The sequence below is a fragment of the Fusarium venenatum genome (assembly GCF_020744135.1).
Source record: "Fusarium venenatum strain MPI-CAGE-CH-0201 chromosome Unknown EDB82scaffold_2, whole genome shotgun sequence".
NCBI classification, from domain to species: domain Eukaryota; kingdom Fungi; phylum Ascomycota; class Sordariomycetes; order Hypocreales; family Nectriaceae; genus Fusarium; species Fusarium venenatum.
In genome coordinates this window covers 1,075,836-1,090,827 of record NW_027072130.1, presented here as the reverse complement: position 1 = coordinate 1,090,827, position 14,992 = coordinate 1,075,836, and the positions used below count along the sequence as shown (strand labels likewise).

The window sequence follows — 14,992 nt, the reverse complement described above, 5'->3', positions numbered from 1 at the left end:
GGTTGAGTTAATTCCAGTATCCGTTCATTAGACCCTGAGTAAACGTGACGACGGCTAATTAATTATTCTGCCGCCCTTTACAGCCAGTGCTAAATTAGTTTCCCCGTTTCGGCAAGCGGTGAGGCCCACTTTGAGACGCGACTGGGTCTGTTCAAGTAAACAAGTACCAATGCGACAAAGACAAACATCAATTAAACGACAAATGACTGAAAACGGCATTTAAAAATACAGGAAATGAAGAGACCACAATAAATCACACTCACTAGCAATTTAAGAATATGGAGGAATCTGCGCCAAAAAGACAGCGCACGGAGGGTAGCGCGTCACCTCGAAAAAGACGCCCATCTTATGCATCACCGACTAAAGCCAGCATGTCAAGACATCACCCAGAAGCATTTCAGAGAAGAATGTCTAGATCACCTCAGAAATTACCAAGCGCTCAAAAATCAGCGCAATTTACTTTTGACAGTCCCTCGGAAGCTCTCGCTGCGCGCTTGGCTACAAGTCGGATCGTTAGTGATGCTCCCACGCCAACGCGCCCGGGTGAGGCGACGCCAGTGCAAGAGGACTTTAATCCATTTCGTGGTGGAGGTTTGAGACGATCACCAGCAACTGGAGTACGGATGGATATTGATACGCCGCCTGTTGATCCATTCCGACGTGGAGGATTGAGAAGATCGCCGCCGGTTGGAGTGCAGGGGAACGATGCACCACCTGCGTCGATGCCTGAACCAGAGTTACCGCCTGCAGTGCAGGCTTCCTCACCTCCTCCTCCGCCGGCTTCTATGCCAAAACCCAATATTGGACGGCCTGCAGACGAACCTGTGCTGGAATCGGAGAGCGACGCATCTGCTCCATTGGAGGAATCCCCTCCAGAGGAACTATCCATAGCAAGGTCTACCTCACCTGTTGCAAGTCCGTCGCCGGCTCGATCATTCTCTTCGCTTAACATTCAACTTCCACCTCGGTCGTCTTCTGAGATCAGGTCACCCTCACCTGCTCTATCCTCACCCGCCCAGGCCCTAGTACAGCAAACCGAGCCTGAACCAGAGGCCCAGCAGGAACCTCAATCAGACTCGGCGTCTGAATCGGATGTTACGGTGGAAGCAGCACCCGAATCAGATCGAGGCTCTCCAAGCCCGCCGTCTCCTCTACCAGAATTCTCTCCCTCACCTCCTCCAGCTTCCATGCCACCGAGTAGAATCCCGCGTCTAGCCCAAGAAAATTCTCGAAGTAAAGCACCAACAGCATCACAGCCTATTCCCCAATTACCGCCGTTAGACAATGGGCCACGCAAGAGCTTCCAAAACAGCCCAGTCAGGTTCCACGAGCCATCGCAACAGGGTGTTTCGCCTCTTACCAAACCACCATCGCGACATTTCGAGAAGCCCAGAAAGGGCCAATCTGCTACTGCTTCTCAAGAGAGAAATCCAGCAGCGACAAACGTATCTGGCGAAAGACAGACACGCCCATTTGACCTAGATGCAGATAAGAAGAAGGAACGCGAGAGGATCCAGAAAGAGATTGAAGCTTTGCAGAAGGATCTCGAAGTCGCGCGAAGAGAGAATGAGCGGATTCGCGCCATGCAAGAGTTTGGTCGCGTTCTTGCGCCTGTGGACCAAGATGAAGTTATTGACCTCATCCAACGTCACCTCATGGATGCGGATGCAGAGCCAAGTCAAACATCGACACAACAATTATTACAAGCGGCATTAAAGCCTACAGCTCTCCTCCCATTCGGAAAGGCTTTCGCTCCAGCAACCTCAGCGCCCGTGGATGATAAGCTGGCCTACATCAAGTCACATTACCCTGTTCCAATGACAGCAGACGAGGAACTGCCTTATCTTCAACTATTTACACCATTCACAGCATCATCAACAATCTCAGTTCTGCCGGAAACTGACAGCCAACCCCTCAGACAGCTTCACTCCATTGTTCTACGATCGCGCGAAATTCCCGGACTCTTCACAGCAAAGCTGGACATGACTGTCAATCCGCTCGAACTTTCGGTACTCGATCTAGACGTCGTAGACCTAGAGCCTGCTGCGAAGCCCGAGCTCGGCCCGTTTATTCAGAAGATTTGCACAGGCGACTGCAATCGTTCTATGCAGCGCAATGTGGGTATCTTGTCATGGGCGATGGGTGAATGGCTCCGCATTGCTGTTGAGAGGGCAGGCTTTTGGTGTCAATTGGATCAAAGCCTGGGTACCAAGGATGGTATATCGAAGGTTACCACGCAGTTGCGAACAAGGAAGAGACGGAGAAAAGACGATGATGGGGACGAGGATATGGACGAGTCAGCAGGAGTTGACCCCGTTAGAAAGACAGACCTCATCCGTTACATGGGTCAACAACACTACGACATCTCAATACCGTACAACGATGCAGAAGAATCGGGCGCCAATGTACGATTCAATTGGAAGGTGGAGTTTGACTGGACGGGAGAAGCACAAACGAAACTTTCCGTCCTGGTTGGCGCCCCAGGCAAATGTGAGTACAACTACTACCACCACAAATTGGCCCTTCTAACAAGACATCACAGGGCACCAAACAGACGAACGAGGAGTACTTGGCAAGATCCCCAAGCTTTTTGAAGAACTTGTACATGGCCATCAGAACACAGAAACAGCTGTAAAAACAATTGTAGCGCTCATCGCGGGAGAGCAATCATGATAGAATCGGTCGGGATAGATGGCAAAGTTTACGAATGCATTGGAGGCGCGTTGGTGTCGAGGGAGATCTTTTTTGCGCAGGTCGCACCGGCGAGATACCAGATTATCGTAGATTAAATTTGATTAGGCCTCAAGAGCCAAAAATTCATCCCATCCATCCAAATCCCCCTTTTTTGCCCTCCATCTAAATCGTAGTTCGTTCGGGTAGTCGTTTAGTCGACGGTGACGCCGAGCTTTCGGAGCTCAACCTTGGCCTGCTCAATCTCAGTTGTGAGCTCCTTGTGCGCGTCGGGAACGTCGTTGAAGGTGAGGATGCCGAAGCCAAGTCGGAAGAGGAGGTATGCGCCAAAGGACACGAGAGCCCAGAAGGGAAGCTATTGCAGGACATGTCAGAACATCAATTCAAACCACAGCACCCTCGTCAAATGTCTCGCCGAATGTTGAACGTACCACGGGGACGATCTGCTCCTGGATCAGGGGAGGAAGAGGGATGAGCTCAAGGAAGAGAGCAAGGTAGAGCTATACACTGTGGTTAGTCGAGAAGCAGAGAGAAGAGTCGAAGAGCGTACGGAGGAGACGAGGAGGGCGAGAGAGATGGTCTGCTGAGCGCGGGTCATTTTGGCGGTTTGAGTAAGGAACGTAAGCTTGAACGAGCGCGGGGGAGTCTGCGATTGCGATTGATGATGTCGGTTCTTGAGGAGACGTGTATAAAGTTGTCAGGGGTCGCGTGGGAAGGAAATCGGATGACTAAGGTGGAGAAGCGGGTATTAGGTAATCAGTCACATGTCGGGTGCCATAGGTTGAGGTTGAGCTACTACGACAAGATTAAGGTACGACAAGATTAAGGTACGACAAGACATCATATGATTTATGAAAAACTGCTTTTGATTCAAAGTGATCCTCTTCCAAATGTTCTTCCTGAACACTGACTACTTGACGTCATCTGTCACTGTCTTCCACATAAACAACCCGATACATTCTGCTGAATGGAAAGATGATAGCCTAGTCCAACCTAGAGTCACCAACGTTAAATTGACTCTGTTTCATTAGATCCTTCCAATCCTTAATTCATGGGGTCGGCAATAGCGGCATTTCTTAGTAAATGAAGGATTTTCAGCTGAGTCCGTGCGGACCATGGCGTGCATCAAATGCCGATCTTTCAGATGATTATGACACCTCGACAATCGAAATAGGAAGCTCGTCTGTGTCAGGTAGAGACATATGCAGCTTACTCCTATAGTGCAGCACAAGCGCAGGGCTGTAAATTGAGGGGTGAAGGGGGCATATCCTCATAGCTATTTAAACAGAGTATTCGGCATCTTATTTGAGTTTAGGTAGTTTAGTTGTCATCATTGTTACCTCCGAAGTTTGTCTGACCATGTATTATTCACCGCTTGTGTCTCTTTTACTGTTCGGCTCGGCCACAGCATGGCTTCCCCATGAGCGTGACCTGGCTTCGTTCAATCAGACTACCAGATTCGAACAGCTCGGAAAGAGATTCAAACCAAACTTGGCCGATGGTATCACCAAGATTCGCGGTGTCAACTTTGGTGGTTCGTACAAGATATTCCCCTCGACCAACATCAGCTAACATAACCAGGCTGGCTTGTCTGTGAGCGATGGCTCCAAACAAATACCTGGGAAAACGTCCTCAAATGCGGCAACTCTGAATCCGAATTCGATTGCATGAACGATCACTACAAAGGCGACAATCGCGAAACAGGAAACCAACGCTTCGAAGAGCACTGGAAGACGTGGATCGACCCAGCTACAGTCCAATCTGTTCACGACGTTGGTCTGAACACCATTCGAATTCCCATAGGATACTGGTCCTACACGGATATCGTGGACAAATCATCTGAGCCCTTTGCTGATGGAGATCGAATGTTGCCTTATCTCGATGCTGTCGTGAAGAAAGCTGCTGAACTTGGTATCTATGTCATTATGGACCTTCATGGCGCTCCTGGTGGCCAACAGGAAGATGTCTTCACGGGACAGAACAACAAGCCTGCGGGCTTCTTCAACGACTACAACTTTGGACGTGCGGAAAAGTGGATTGCTTGGATGACGGATCGTATTCACACGAACCCTGATTATTCAACAGTGGGTATGATTGAGGTTCTTAACGAGCCGGTGTCTCGCCATGATGGAGGAAATCGGTATCCAGCACCTGGCCAAGATCCCGGCCTTATCGAGAAGTACTATCCCGCTGCCCTCAAAGCCGTTCGTGATAAGGAAGCCAGCCTTCAAGTCTCAAACGACAAGAAGCTCCATGTCCAGTTCATGTCAAGCAAATGGGACTCTGGCGATGCTCGTACACAATCATCCATAGCCAACGACGCGCTCACAGCTTTCGACGACCACAACTACATCGGTTTCGCTCTGAATGACGATCAACACAGCAACGCGGACCCTTACAAACTTATGCACAGCGCCTGCACCGACTCGCGTGTTGTCGACGGCCAAGACTTTACGTTTACTGGAGAATGGAGCATGACGTCGGACTACGACTGGAAGGACAAGGAGTTTTTCAACAAGTTCTTCACCGCGCAGCAGCAGTTGTATGAGGAACCAGGCATGTCTGGGTGGGTGTACTGGACGTGGAAGACGGAGACGAATGATCCTAGATGGACGTATTCGTATGCCACATATTTGGGATATATTCCTACTGATGCGGCGGGATTGCAGAATAACGTTTATCGGGATGTTTGTGCTGGTTATAGATAGGGCGTTGCTGGGAGTCGTTACGAGGTACCCGTGTGTACTGACAATGTAGGTATCGATAGATTATCGTTATTAATACAGGAAAACAGTCTGAAGTACTTGTTCCGAATGGGTCAGTCAGGTTTTGTTTGTGACATCTGATATGCAATTGTGCCAAACGACATCTCACCCCTGAGTGGGTTACTCCATGATTGACCACACTACCGATTGTTTTTGTTTGTTAAATCCTTTCTTAAACAACAAATCCCATATGTGTCGATTAGTTTGGATGATGAAATCATGGGTGAATCATTTTTTTGACAGCTTTCAGCCTCATAAGACATGTCAGATTGCATTCTTTGAGCCTTATAATTAAATCAAGACGGTGAGAACAATGGGGACAAAAGGCGAAAAGAAAGAAAACCTTTTGGTGACACCACGGTGGAGCTATTTTATTTCTCTCGTTTGTTCAATTGGCCGTTTGTATCTCGCGCTGGCACTGGCTTGTAACTGTCAGCTATGAATCCTCAGCTTTTCCATCTTCTCTCTTTTGCCATTCTCGCCCACCATCGCACATCGAGCATCATTGGATCACAGCATCACACATCACTGAACCACAACATCAACCGTCATTGAATCACATCATCATGCCTAACAAGCCTGACAAAAGCCTCAAGTGTATGTTCTATATGATAATCTAAAATACGGATCTGACACTCTTACAGCCTTAACGGACGCCCAAGCCCGAAAGATTCTTTGTCACACAGCCTATCGCTCGAACCGCAAAGTCCGACTCACCGTCCAGTGGTAGGCCTCAGCCGGTGATGACCCCGCCACCACTGCCGCTTTCTACGAGGCCGAAGTACAAGAGGTTGATGAAGACCTGGTTCTCAAGTACTGGGAAGATGCCGGCTGTCGTGACCAAGCTACCAACCTCAGCAAGGACCGCGTCCTCAAGATCTTGGACGAGATTAAGCGATATTGGGTCTACCAGTGAGTTGGCTACTCGGTGGATGAGGGGACCGCAGATCCGAAGTACATTGCTGTTCACAAGCCCGGCGCCGGTGAGGCTATTGTCAAATGGCGACGAATCATGTCGCCGATCCAGGTATGTTAAACGACATTTCTTCTATTTGATAGATGTACTGACTTGAATAGCTGGCTGCTGTAGATTATTTGTCTATCGGGTTCGAACAAGATAGAAGTTGGCCAGCCTGGTCTCGCGATTTGATTTGCCCGAGGTTGACTGGGATAACATTGACGAGGAAGAACTTGCAAACTACGACTTTTCAAACTAAAGTCTTAGGATTTAGGCCTTCAGGCAAGGTTCTTATATCATCTTGGGCCGACTTAGACAAGGCTTCTAGGCTACTTGTCTCCACAATCGGGGAGCTCAGACAGGCAGCGACAATTGTGTCACTCGGAGGAAATGGTAGTGCTAGTAGAAGAATGGAAATACATTCGATATTGAACATGCTCGGTATTTATTTTGCAGTGATCAAGTATGAAGCCAAGTATGAAGCCAAGAGGGAAGTGAGAATGTGTCAGTGCATCCCATTTTGTTTTTGGTTGTAGTCCTAAGCTGCCTTTGTATCACCAGTAGAGTCCTTCAAAGTTATTATGTGACAAATAAAAATAAAACATTAGTTGTTAATTAAAGATAGTAAAAAAACATACAAATGTTGCTATTTTTAGCATAGTAGATAAATCTTGAAATCATTACAAAAGGAAAACAAGTCCAGTTAAAAGCGACATCATCATCAGTATCCCTTCCATCGTTTTCGCTACGGCTCTTGAAACCACAACGATGGGAGCATTCGGCGCTGCCGGTGTAAATGCTGGCCCTGGCCTGCGGTGGAATGTTGGTTCCTGGGGCTTGGGCTGGCCATCCCCTCCTACCGTGTCAGGTCTTGGTTCAGTCTTAGTCACACCAGCTGGTTCATCATCAGGCCTTGGTTCAGTCTCAGTCCCACCAGCTGCTTCGCCATCCGGTCTTGGTTCAGTCTTAGTCACACTAGTTGGTTTGCCATCAGGCCTTGGTTCTGTATTGATCACCCCAGCCGGCTTGTCTTCATCATAGTCCCCAGCACCGCTTGGACGATGGTGATAAGTTTGAGGTTGATCAAACTTATACCTTCCATCGCCCTCATGTGATCTGTCTCCAGTGGCGGGCAAATCGTTTTGTGGTCGGGGCTTTTGCCAATTATGAGAGTCTCCCTCAATAGGGTAAGGTCTCTGTTCATAGGGGCTGGGCTCGTGATATTGCACTCGGTGAGTTTGATAAGCAGCGTGCTGCCTTGTCTGAGCTGCCACAGCTGCGCCCGCTGGAACTTCAAGAATGATAGTGTTCTCGCCCGAGTGACCACAAGCGTTGCAGTCGACTTTGATGGTTGTCATCTCCACCGTTGGTCGCGGCTGGTGCTGGCACTGACGACAGGGAGAAGGCCTCAGGGTGCTGCAAAACTCGGTCACCGTTAGCTGTGATGGGTTATTGGGATTAACAACCGTGTATGTTATGGTAGTGACTATTGGTGCCGCTGCAACTCTAGTGCTTGTAAAGTTACCCGCATTGAAGGGGGCGCTTGTTGGGAATGGGGGGATGATGGGTCTACCACCTTGTGATCGGGTGATAGGGACGGAAGGTTCAACGGTGATAGCTGAATTAATGAAAGATTGTGTGCTTGAGAATAGAGGCAAGGGAACGGTAGAGTCTCTAGTAGGTAAAAGAGAGTTGCTTGTTATCGCGCCAACAGTACTGAAAGTATCCGAAGAACTCAGAGTACCAGAAATGGCTTCAATCTGAGCATACAAGGTGAGAAGAATGCCTGGTGGAGCATCTCGACGGCTCAGACGTCCACGGGACTTGAATCGTGATTCAGGATCCGAGCTCGTGTCAACCACTCCACCACAGAAGAGGCCTGGATCACCAGGACATGGTAAATCGCAACGGCCATCTGCAACTGTGTCGGCAGCGTCTAATGAATCTGCTGCATAGCAGGATCTAAACGAGGTGAGCTTTGTATCCTTGAACTTCACGGCTGGGATGTTACCTTAGGTAGATACCGATATAAGCACGCCCGGCTCCGAGTCTTACACATTCCGTAGTAGTCATGTCGGGAGTTTCACCGATCAATTCAAAGCCGGGATAGCCCTCTGGAGATCCTAGACATCCGAAGAACCTGAAGTTTCCGATCACTGCTAGGTTGGACGGCATGGCAGACGAGGTAGCAACGGTCGATGTTGCTGGTGTTGGCACGTCGTCAGCTGTTGAAGTAATGGCTAGTGAGGATTGGATGTTAGCTAGTGTATGTAAAGAAGCGATGGAGGGTATCTTGTATTTGTGCCTCTACGGCTGGAGGGTACTTACCGTCACTGGAGCTCGTTTCTTCCTCGGATATAAGGGAGGAGGGAGTGGCAGTGTTGGTTGAAGGCTCGATCTGCTGGGCCGTGGTTGTTTCCAGAGACTCTGCTGTCGTTGTAGTACCAGGATTGGGAACTAAATGCGATATTAGCACACAGTTTGAAATGTGATGGATATCTCCGATCGGGCATATGACAGTGGAGGAGATATTCTTCTAGACCTTTACGAGTAGTGAAATCTCAATCGATTATACTGGTATGTCACTCTTAATAGGTTCATTCGTAAAGGTCGAGACTGTTGAGCTTAGGGAGGGTGTTTCGACATCAACCGAGGTTGTGGTAGTACCAATTACGGGGGCATCAGAAATATTGGTCGTCTCTGTATCTGTCGTACTGTCGGTGGAATAATCTTGGGCTGTTGTAGTGACGACATCAGACTCAGTCACAATGGTTGAAGACTCTGTCTTTGTATCACTTGACGTAAGAGTTGTTGAGGTAGTATCTGGCAGCTGTGTTGACGATATGATTGTACTGCTGGCCTCGGTTGATATCTCGGTGGTTCCAATTGTAGTAGTCTCTTGAGTGATGGTAGTTGTAGGGTCATCACTAGTTGAGTCCGTGGAGGATGCTTCGGTAGTACTTGTTGTTTCGTCAGCGGTAGTAGTAGTGATCTCGTCGGCCGTAGTAGTAGTTGTTCCAAAGTCAGCAGTTGTTGTAGTTTCCTCAGCAGTAGTGGTTGTCGGCTCTTCACTAGTGGTAGCTAGTACTCCGATCCTGATTGTACCAGACACAGTCCCTGAAGCGGTGGTAGTCGAGGTAAAAGGATCCTCGCCCGCCGGGATTGTAGTCGTGGTCGTCACATAGGCGAGGCGGAGATCAGTATCGCAATCAACGCAACCCTCAGCCTTGATCAAGAGGCCAGAGTCCCATTCTGAATCGGACTGATCACAAATCGCAAAGACCATAGTTTGAGCACCAGAGGTTAAGATATCAAACCAGAGAGGTGGCGACGAGCCAGGATATGAGGTGACGCTATTGGGCGGGGTGATGGCAAGGGGATTAGCAAGATAAGGATTGACTGCGGTTATTCTGTTACCGGAATCTAAAGCATATTGCGTGCCGCCCAGAAAGACACCAATGGGGTCAGCAGAGCCGCTAGACATGGTCATTAGCTCAGTCCTTGCTCAGTCCAGAGTGCTACTTACCCTTCTTCTTCTGACGCAAGAATAATCTCAACTTTGATACCGTTATAGGTCGGGTCGAGAAAAATATCGACGGTCAACAAAGCAGCGTTGAAAGTGTTTGAACCGCAATAGGTGTCCGAACCAGGTGCTCCATTGTTGACATAGTGGTCACCGTTGGGTAGAGCTCCAATAGCAGCACCAGAAGTGAGTATCGCACCACTCCCGATACCGAAAGGTCCATCGGCAAACGTTCCAGAACTAACTGATGCACCTGAGAAAGATGCTTGGAGAATAGTTATGCCCTGGCCGAATATTGCAGCCGCCAGAGTGTTTGCATCGTTGCTCGTTGTGACACTGAATGCGTTCGAGTTTGGCAGCAGTGTCGCCAAGGCGATAAGCTGGAACCACATTGTGAGAAATTTGATACACTTTGGAAAGAAATGAGTGTTATCTCGTCCTTCTTTAATTTTTCAGCGGAGAAGCTGAATAAAAGAGTTGCGACATATCATTGAACTCATCTTATGAATTTACGCAAGGGAGGCACAACATGGACTTAAATGAGTGGCTGATATTTAAGCAAATTAAAGATCCCCTCAAACGTTAGATCGGCAAGCCTCAGTAATTTTAAAAGTTCCAGTTCAGGAAAGCTTATCACAGTAGCTCTCCCCTAGTGTCTTGCCTTGAAATTCCACGCTGCAAATAACTACTACCCCTGAAACAAGCGTTATTCTAGATGTCACTCAAGACCTGTTAAAGGTATACACATTTTCAAACACTGTCAGATTATATTACGCAACTAAAATGATAACTAAACATCCAGACCTTCACCGAGTGGGATCAAGAACAAAACTTAAGACATGTGAGACGCATAACATTTGTCAAGTGTATGCCAATTGCCGAAAAGCTTGTGAAAAGTTGGAATCATAATGGCTATCTATAGCTTGCAAATATGCGGATATGGGCAGTTTTATGCAAGCCTGGTCTTGTTCAGCTGAGGCTAGATTTGTGGCAAATGCTAATGACAGAAAAGAGGAACTGCGACTTGCAATCAAACCTGAATACTTCGTTCGTCGGGCTGCTTTCGATCATTCGTCCCAGAGATACCCTCTTCCTCCGCAGCAATTTCATTCGCAGGATCCAGTCCCCAACTCACAACCTGAGGATATCTTCTCACATAAAACAAAATTCCTAAGATGGCAAGGATACTTCCAGCACTAAACGCAGCAGCCAGAGAAAATCCAACTGGATACCTAGGGGAGTCACTCACACGCCAAGCGCGTAAAGGAATCGTTGCGTGTCCAACATAGACCAATGTTATAGCAATCGCCACCAAAATCGACCGCACTTCGGGCTCCTTTCTCAGAATTTCGCCCACCCAAGCAAGTAATGCATATCCCCAAGCTGCAGTAGCAAAGGTAAGGAAGTAGAAGCCCATGATTGTCCTCCATGAATCAGGCCAGCCTGAAAGAACAGATGTTGCGATAAGTTGAATTGTGGCGGCGCCGACACTAACCTGCCAACGCCACGCTTTCCAATCGCTGAGGGCGTTGAGGCCAATATTGCAGACTATACTGATAGCATATCCGCCGAGTGGAATCAGGTTAACGGTGTATACTGAATAACGTGGTGTTCCATCCGCATTGTTTAGTCCTTTGAGGAAGAGCAAGAAGTAAGAGTTCGCGCGCTGACTCCATGCAAATTGAAGATATGCCGCGAGAAACAAATACGACAATGGACTCATGACGAGAAGTTTGAGTTTGTGAACGAGAGTTTTAAGAGGGATGATGCCAGACGTTTTGACACCACAGTCGTTCATGCGAAGACGAGCAAGCTCTTTTTCGGCGTCAGTGAGCCAGAGAGCTCTTGTAATGGCGGGTGAGTCAGGAATGACAAGTAGACCAATGAAACCCCAGAATATCGTCATTATACCGCTAATGATGAACAGCCATTGCCAACCAGCATGACCCGAGACTCCGTCGAGGTTCCTGTAGAGTGCAGCTTGGAGGATGCCGAGAAACATATTTCCTGCTACACCGCTGACACCGAAAATGGCCAGCCGCTTTCCAAGTTCTTCAGGACGATACCTATTCATATATTAGTCAGAGGACGTGTAATCGACTGATTTGAGTGCCATACCAATTAAAGATCAGGTTTACAATACCAGGCCACGATGTAGACTCAAATACGCCAAGAAGAAATCTCAGCGCATAGATGATTTTGGCATTTGGGGCTTTGTAGGTGAAGAGTGTAAAAAGACCCCATATAATTTCACAAACTGGTAGGAAGATAGATGGTCGGACTCGAGTTTGGATGAGTTGCGATGGAACGATAAAGATCGCATAGCCAATGGAGAAATATGTCGTAAACTCTACAAGTTCATTGCCGTAGAGATTCAGATCTTCCTTCATTCCGGAGACAAATGCGGCTGTCGTGGCAGACTGGTCCATGTCCTAGTTTTCCATGTTAATGTATTTCTATTATACATGATGAGCACAACGTACCTTGAAGAGACCGGCTATAAATGCCCACACGAGCAATAAGCAATCCAGTTTAAACACTAAAACATGCGAAGGGTTCTTGAAATACGGATGAACCTTGGCCAGCCATGATGTCGATTCTGTCACAGCTTCATCGCGACGCTCCGATAAACTCGACGGCGGAGACATAATCACTCTGTCTTTTCGCCTGAGCGTCCAAAGATGAAAGACAAGAAAGTGAGGGAGTTTTAAAATTGATCGACATGAGGTGAGAAGGCGATTTAACTAAATTTCCAGCCACATTACCGCTACTCCGTTAGCACTACGACGTAGCGAGTGCTACATCAGTCTAGCCTGTACGCTCGACGTTCTAGAGCTTCCAAGAAGAGGGGAACGGCAAGTTCCTCGGGGTTTAGACTTTCTCAATCGAGATTAGACAAGCTTCCGTTAACGATTAAACTTGAAGAGACGACGGCAGAGTGAACTACCGGAACTGAAGATTCCCGAAGATAAGGTCAAAATTACTCGTCGGCGCAACCCCCATCAGCATTGATTGGTCGTTGAAAGCCATCGGGTATCGTTAGCCCAAGTTCGTTTATCAGCCCTGTAAATGACGAGCTTTTGTCTCTGATGCTACACTATTACCATATCCGGTTAAATCCATCGGGGTAACCCCGATCATCGACCGGATGTCTCCATCCGAAGACGGTCTACTTATGTATCACGACATTTAGACCACTGTGACCAAACCAAAAGCTTGATTCAACAACAGACATAAACCAACAATGGTTTCGGAACCGCTGTATCCCGCTTATCTACCCACTCGCTCTAACGGGTACATGGCGCCCGTGCCCGTTCCCCTCTTTGACGGGGACGAGCCGGGTCTTCAGGCTAACGCCGCTAAGACGAATTTGTTCAAGGGCGGGCGCGTGGAGAATATCACGCCTCGTGTTGGAACAGAGATTCGAGGAGTGCAGATAAGTCAGTTGGATGAGAAGGGTTTAGATGAGTTGGCTTTATTGGCTGCTGAGAGGGGAGTTGTGGTTTTTGTAAGTATTTATGAGTGTGTCTTGGGCAGACTCGACTAACTGTGAGTAGAGAGACCAAGATTTTAAGGATGTCGGGTTTGACAGACAGAAGGAGATTGTGAGGCATTATGGACCACTTCATCAGCATCCGACTATGGGATATCCAAAAGGCACAGGGCCTGAGTTTCATGTTGTTTACGCGGATGAAAAGTCGTGAGTTGTTGCCCATACTTTCATTCACTGGCCATTATTGACACAATGTGTAGGGGAAACCTAAGAAAGCTACTTGGGCAACGAACAACATATGATCTATGGCACGTTGACCAAACCTTTACGCCCAACGTCCCGTCGACTAGTTTCTTTTGGGTCCTCGAGCTCCCTTCATCTGGTGGCGGCGACACAGCATTCACTTCTCTCACAGCAGCCTACGAAGCTCTCTCACCAGCCTTTCGACAAACACTATCCAACCTCAAACTTCATCACACATCCGCTTCAGAGGGCGAAGTCAAGCGTGTAGGCCAAGAACGTGCGTTGGCAGAAGCAATCAACACGACGCATCCACTCGTCATCAAACATCCTGTTACAGGCAAACCTTCGCTCTTTGTAAACCCTACTATTGCGCGACAGGTAGAAGGATTTCTACCTGAGGAGTCGGATCATTTGCTTTCGTTCCTTAAGAATCATATTCGTAGCTTGGACTTTAGTTGTAGGATTAAGTGGGAGACAGGAACGGTTGTGGTCTGGGATCAGAGGTCGGTGGCGCATTCGGCGGTGCCCGATTTTCAGGATAACGAGAGGAGACATATGGTTAGGATCATCCCGTATGGTTCACAGCCAGAACCTGCATTTCATTAGTCCGACGTGAGGTTGCCGGGTACAATCGAAATACTCTAAGCATGGGTCGCATGTGTAATACTGTCAACAGCAGACGAGAGATGAATTCATAATTAGACTAATACACAGTCCCATCCTTGCTATAATCGCTAATCATCATATAATACAATTTGTCTTCTTTTAATTACGATTCGCAGTGGTCCAGCGATACGCAGGGTCGATGAGGTAATTCTCAACCTCGACGACGGGCATTCCCCCTAGCGTCGAGCGACTAGCTGTGCTATCGACAGATCGACGATTGTCTGACCGTTCATTCATGACCTTGTTGTATCTCCTGTTTGCTGGAGAGAGGGCGCTGAGAGAAAAGCGACGCTTTGAACTAAATATTTGTGAGTTATTGGCCTCAAGAGGATGATTCGAAGGCATACTTGGGAGCCATGTTGTAGATTGGAAATAGTAGTTATTCGAGTCTTGGGTAATTCTTGTAAGGTTGTTTGTGTTTGTTCCAAACTGTTTGTCTTGATCTTGAATTAGCAAAGGTAGAGATAGAGTTTATATAGATCAATCCACGATGATAGGTACTCAGCCAAGACGCCATCTTCTCAGTGATCAACATCGCCAACGAGCGATGGACAGATTCATTACTTCATTTTGGCCACCCATACCCCAATCATTTTCAAATTTATCATCATGCCACTAACAATTGAAGGGATTTTCACGTCAGTGACATCAGT

At 47.9% G+C, this 14,992-nt stretch overlaps 8 protein-coding genes across 8 annotated transcripts; 4 read left to right on the top strand and 4 right to left on the bottom strand.

Moving 5' to 3' along the window:
* The first annotated feature begins 181 nt into the window (after positions 1–181).
* Positions 182–2,952, top strand: EDB82DRAFT_123940 (uncharacterized protein). The gene is made up of 2 exons (XM_025733183.2): positions 182–2,490; positions 2,543–2,952. Exons 1-2 carry the CDS (start codon positions 279–281, stop codon positions 2,671–2,673), a joined length of 2,343 nt encoding a protein of 780 aa, XP_025584115.1. The 5' UTR covers positions 182–278; the 3' UTR covers positions 2,674–2,952.
* EDB82DRAFT_123929 (dolichol-phosphate mannosyltransferase subunit 3) lies at positions 2,740–3,507 on the bottom strand. The gene is made up of 3 exons (XM_025733182.2): positions 3,242–3,507; positions 3,123–3,191; positions 2,740–3,046 (listed from the first exon to the last, which is right to left on the bottom strand). Exons 1-3 carry the CDS (start codon positions 3,287–3,289, stop codon positions 2,885–2,887), a joined length of 279 nt encoding a protein of 92 aa, XP_025584114.1. The 5' UTR covers positions 3,290–3,507; the 3' UTR covers positions 2,740–2,884.
* Positions 3,508–4,008: 501 nt separating this feature from the next.
* Positions 4,009–5,595, top strand: EDB82DRAFT_573742 (glycoside hydrolase superfamily). Its single transcript, XM_025733181.2, has 2 exons — positions 4,009–4,225; positions 4,273–5,595. The coding sequence occupies exons 1-2, from the start codon at positions 4,051–4,053 to the stop codon at positions 5,397–5,399; spliced, it is 1,302 nt and encodes a 433-aa protein (XP_025584113.1). The 5' UTR covers positions 4,009–4,050; the 3' UTR covers positions 5,400–5,595.
* A 604-nt stretch (positions 5,596–6,199) lies between these two features.
* On the top strand, positions 6,200–6,978 carry EDB82DRAFT_473794 (uncharacterized protein; the record flags this gene model as incomplete). Its single annotated transcript, XM_065608008.1, has 4 exons — positions 6,200–6,368; positions 6,404–6,483; positions 6,534–6,908; positions 6,976–6,978. The coding sequence occupies 4 exons, from the start codon at positions 6,200–6,202 to the stop codon at positions 6,976–6,978; spliced, it is 627 nt and encodes a 208-aa protein (XP_065464501.1).
* Positions 6,979–7,059: 81 nt separating this feature from the next.
* EDB82DRAFT_553856 (uncharacterized protein) lies at positions 7,060–10,329 on the bottom strand (the record flags this gene model as incomplete). The annotated part of the gene is made up of 5 exons (XM_065609628.1): positions 7,060–8,376; positions 8,426–8,639; positions 8,743–8,871; positions 9,082–9,890; positions 9,941–10,329. The coding sequence occupies 5 exons, from the start codon at positions 10,327–10,329 to the stop codon at positions 7,095–7,097; spliced, it is 2,823 nt and encodes a 940-aa protein (XP_065464500.1). The 3' UTR covers positions 7,060–7,094.
* Positions 10,330–10,694: 365 nt separating this feature from the next.
* Positions 10,695–12,963, bottom strand: EDB82DRAFT_535122 (major facilitator superfamily domain-containing protein). The gene is made up of 3 exons (XM_025733178.2): positions 12,421–12,963; positions 12,056–12,369; positions 10,695–12,003 (listed from the first exon to the last, which is right to left on the bottom strand). The coding sequence occupies exons 1-3, from the start codon at positions 12,583–12,585 to the stop codon at positions 10,968–10,970; spliced, it is 1,515 nt and encodes a 504-aa protein (XP_025584110.1). The 5' UTR covers positions 12,586–12,963; the 3' UTR covers positions 10,695–10,967.
* A 172-nt stretch (positions 12,964–13,135) lies between these two features.
* Positions 13,136–14,442, top strand: EDB82DRAFT_494805 (uncharacterized protein). The gene is made up of 3 exons (XM_025733177.2): positions 13,136–13,445; positions 13,495–13,637; positions 13,691–14,442. Exons 1-3 carry the CDS (start codon positions 13,182–13,184, stop codon positions 14,277–14,279), a joined length of 996 nt encoding a protein of 331 aa, XP_025584109.1. The 5' UTR covers positions 13,136–13,181; the 3' UTR covers positions 14,280–14,442.
* Positions 14,439–14,697, bottom strand: EDB82DRAFT_523076 (uncharacterized protein; the record flags this gene model as incomplete). The annotated part of the gene is made up of 2 exons (XM_025733175.1): positions 14,439–14,637; positions 14,687–14,697. 2 exons carry the CDS (start codon positions 14,695–14,697, stop codon positions 14,439–14,441), a joined length of 210 nt encoding a protein of 69 aa, XP_025584108.1.
* Between the last annotated feature and the right edge of the window lie 295 nt (positions 14,698–14,992).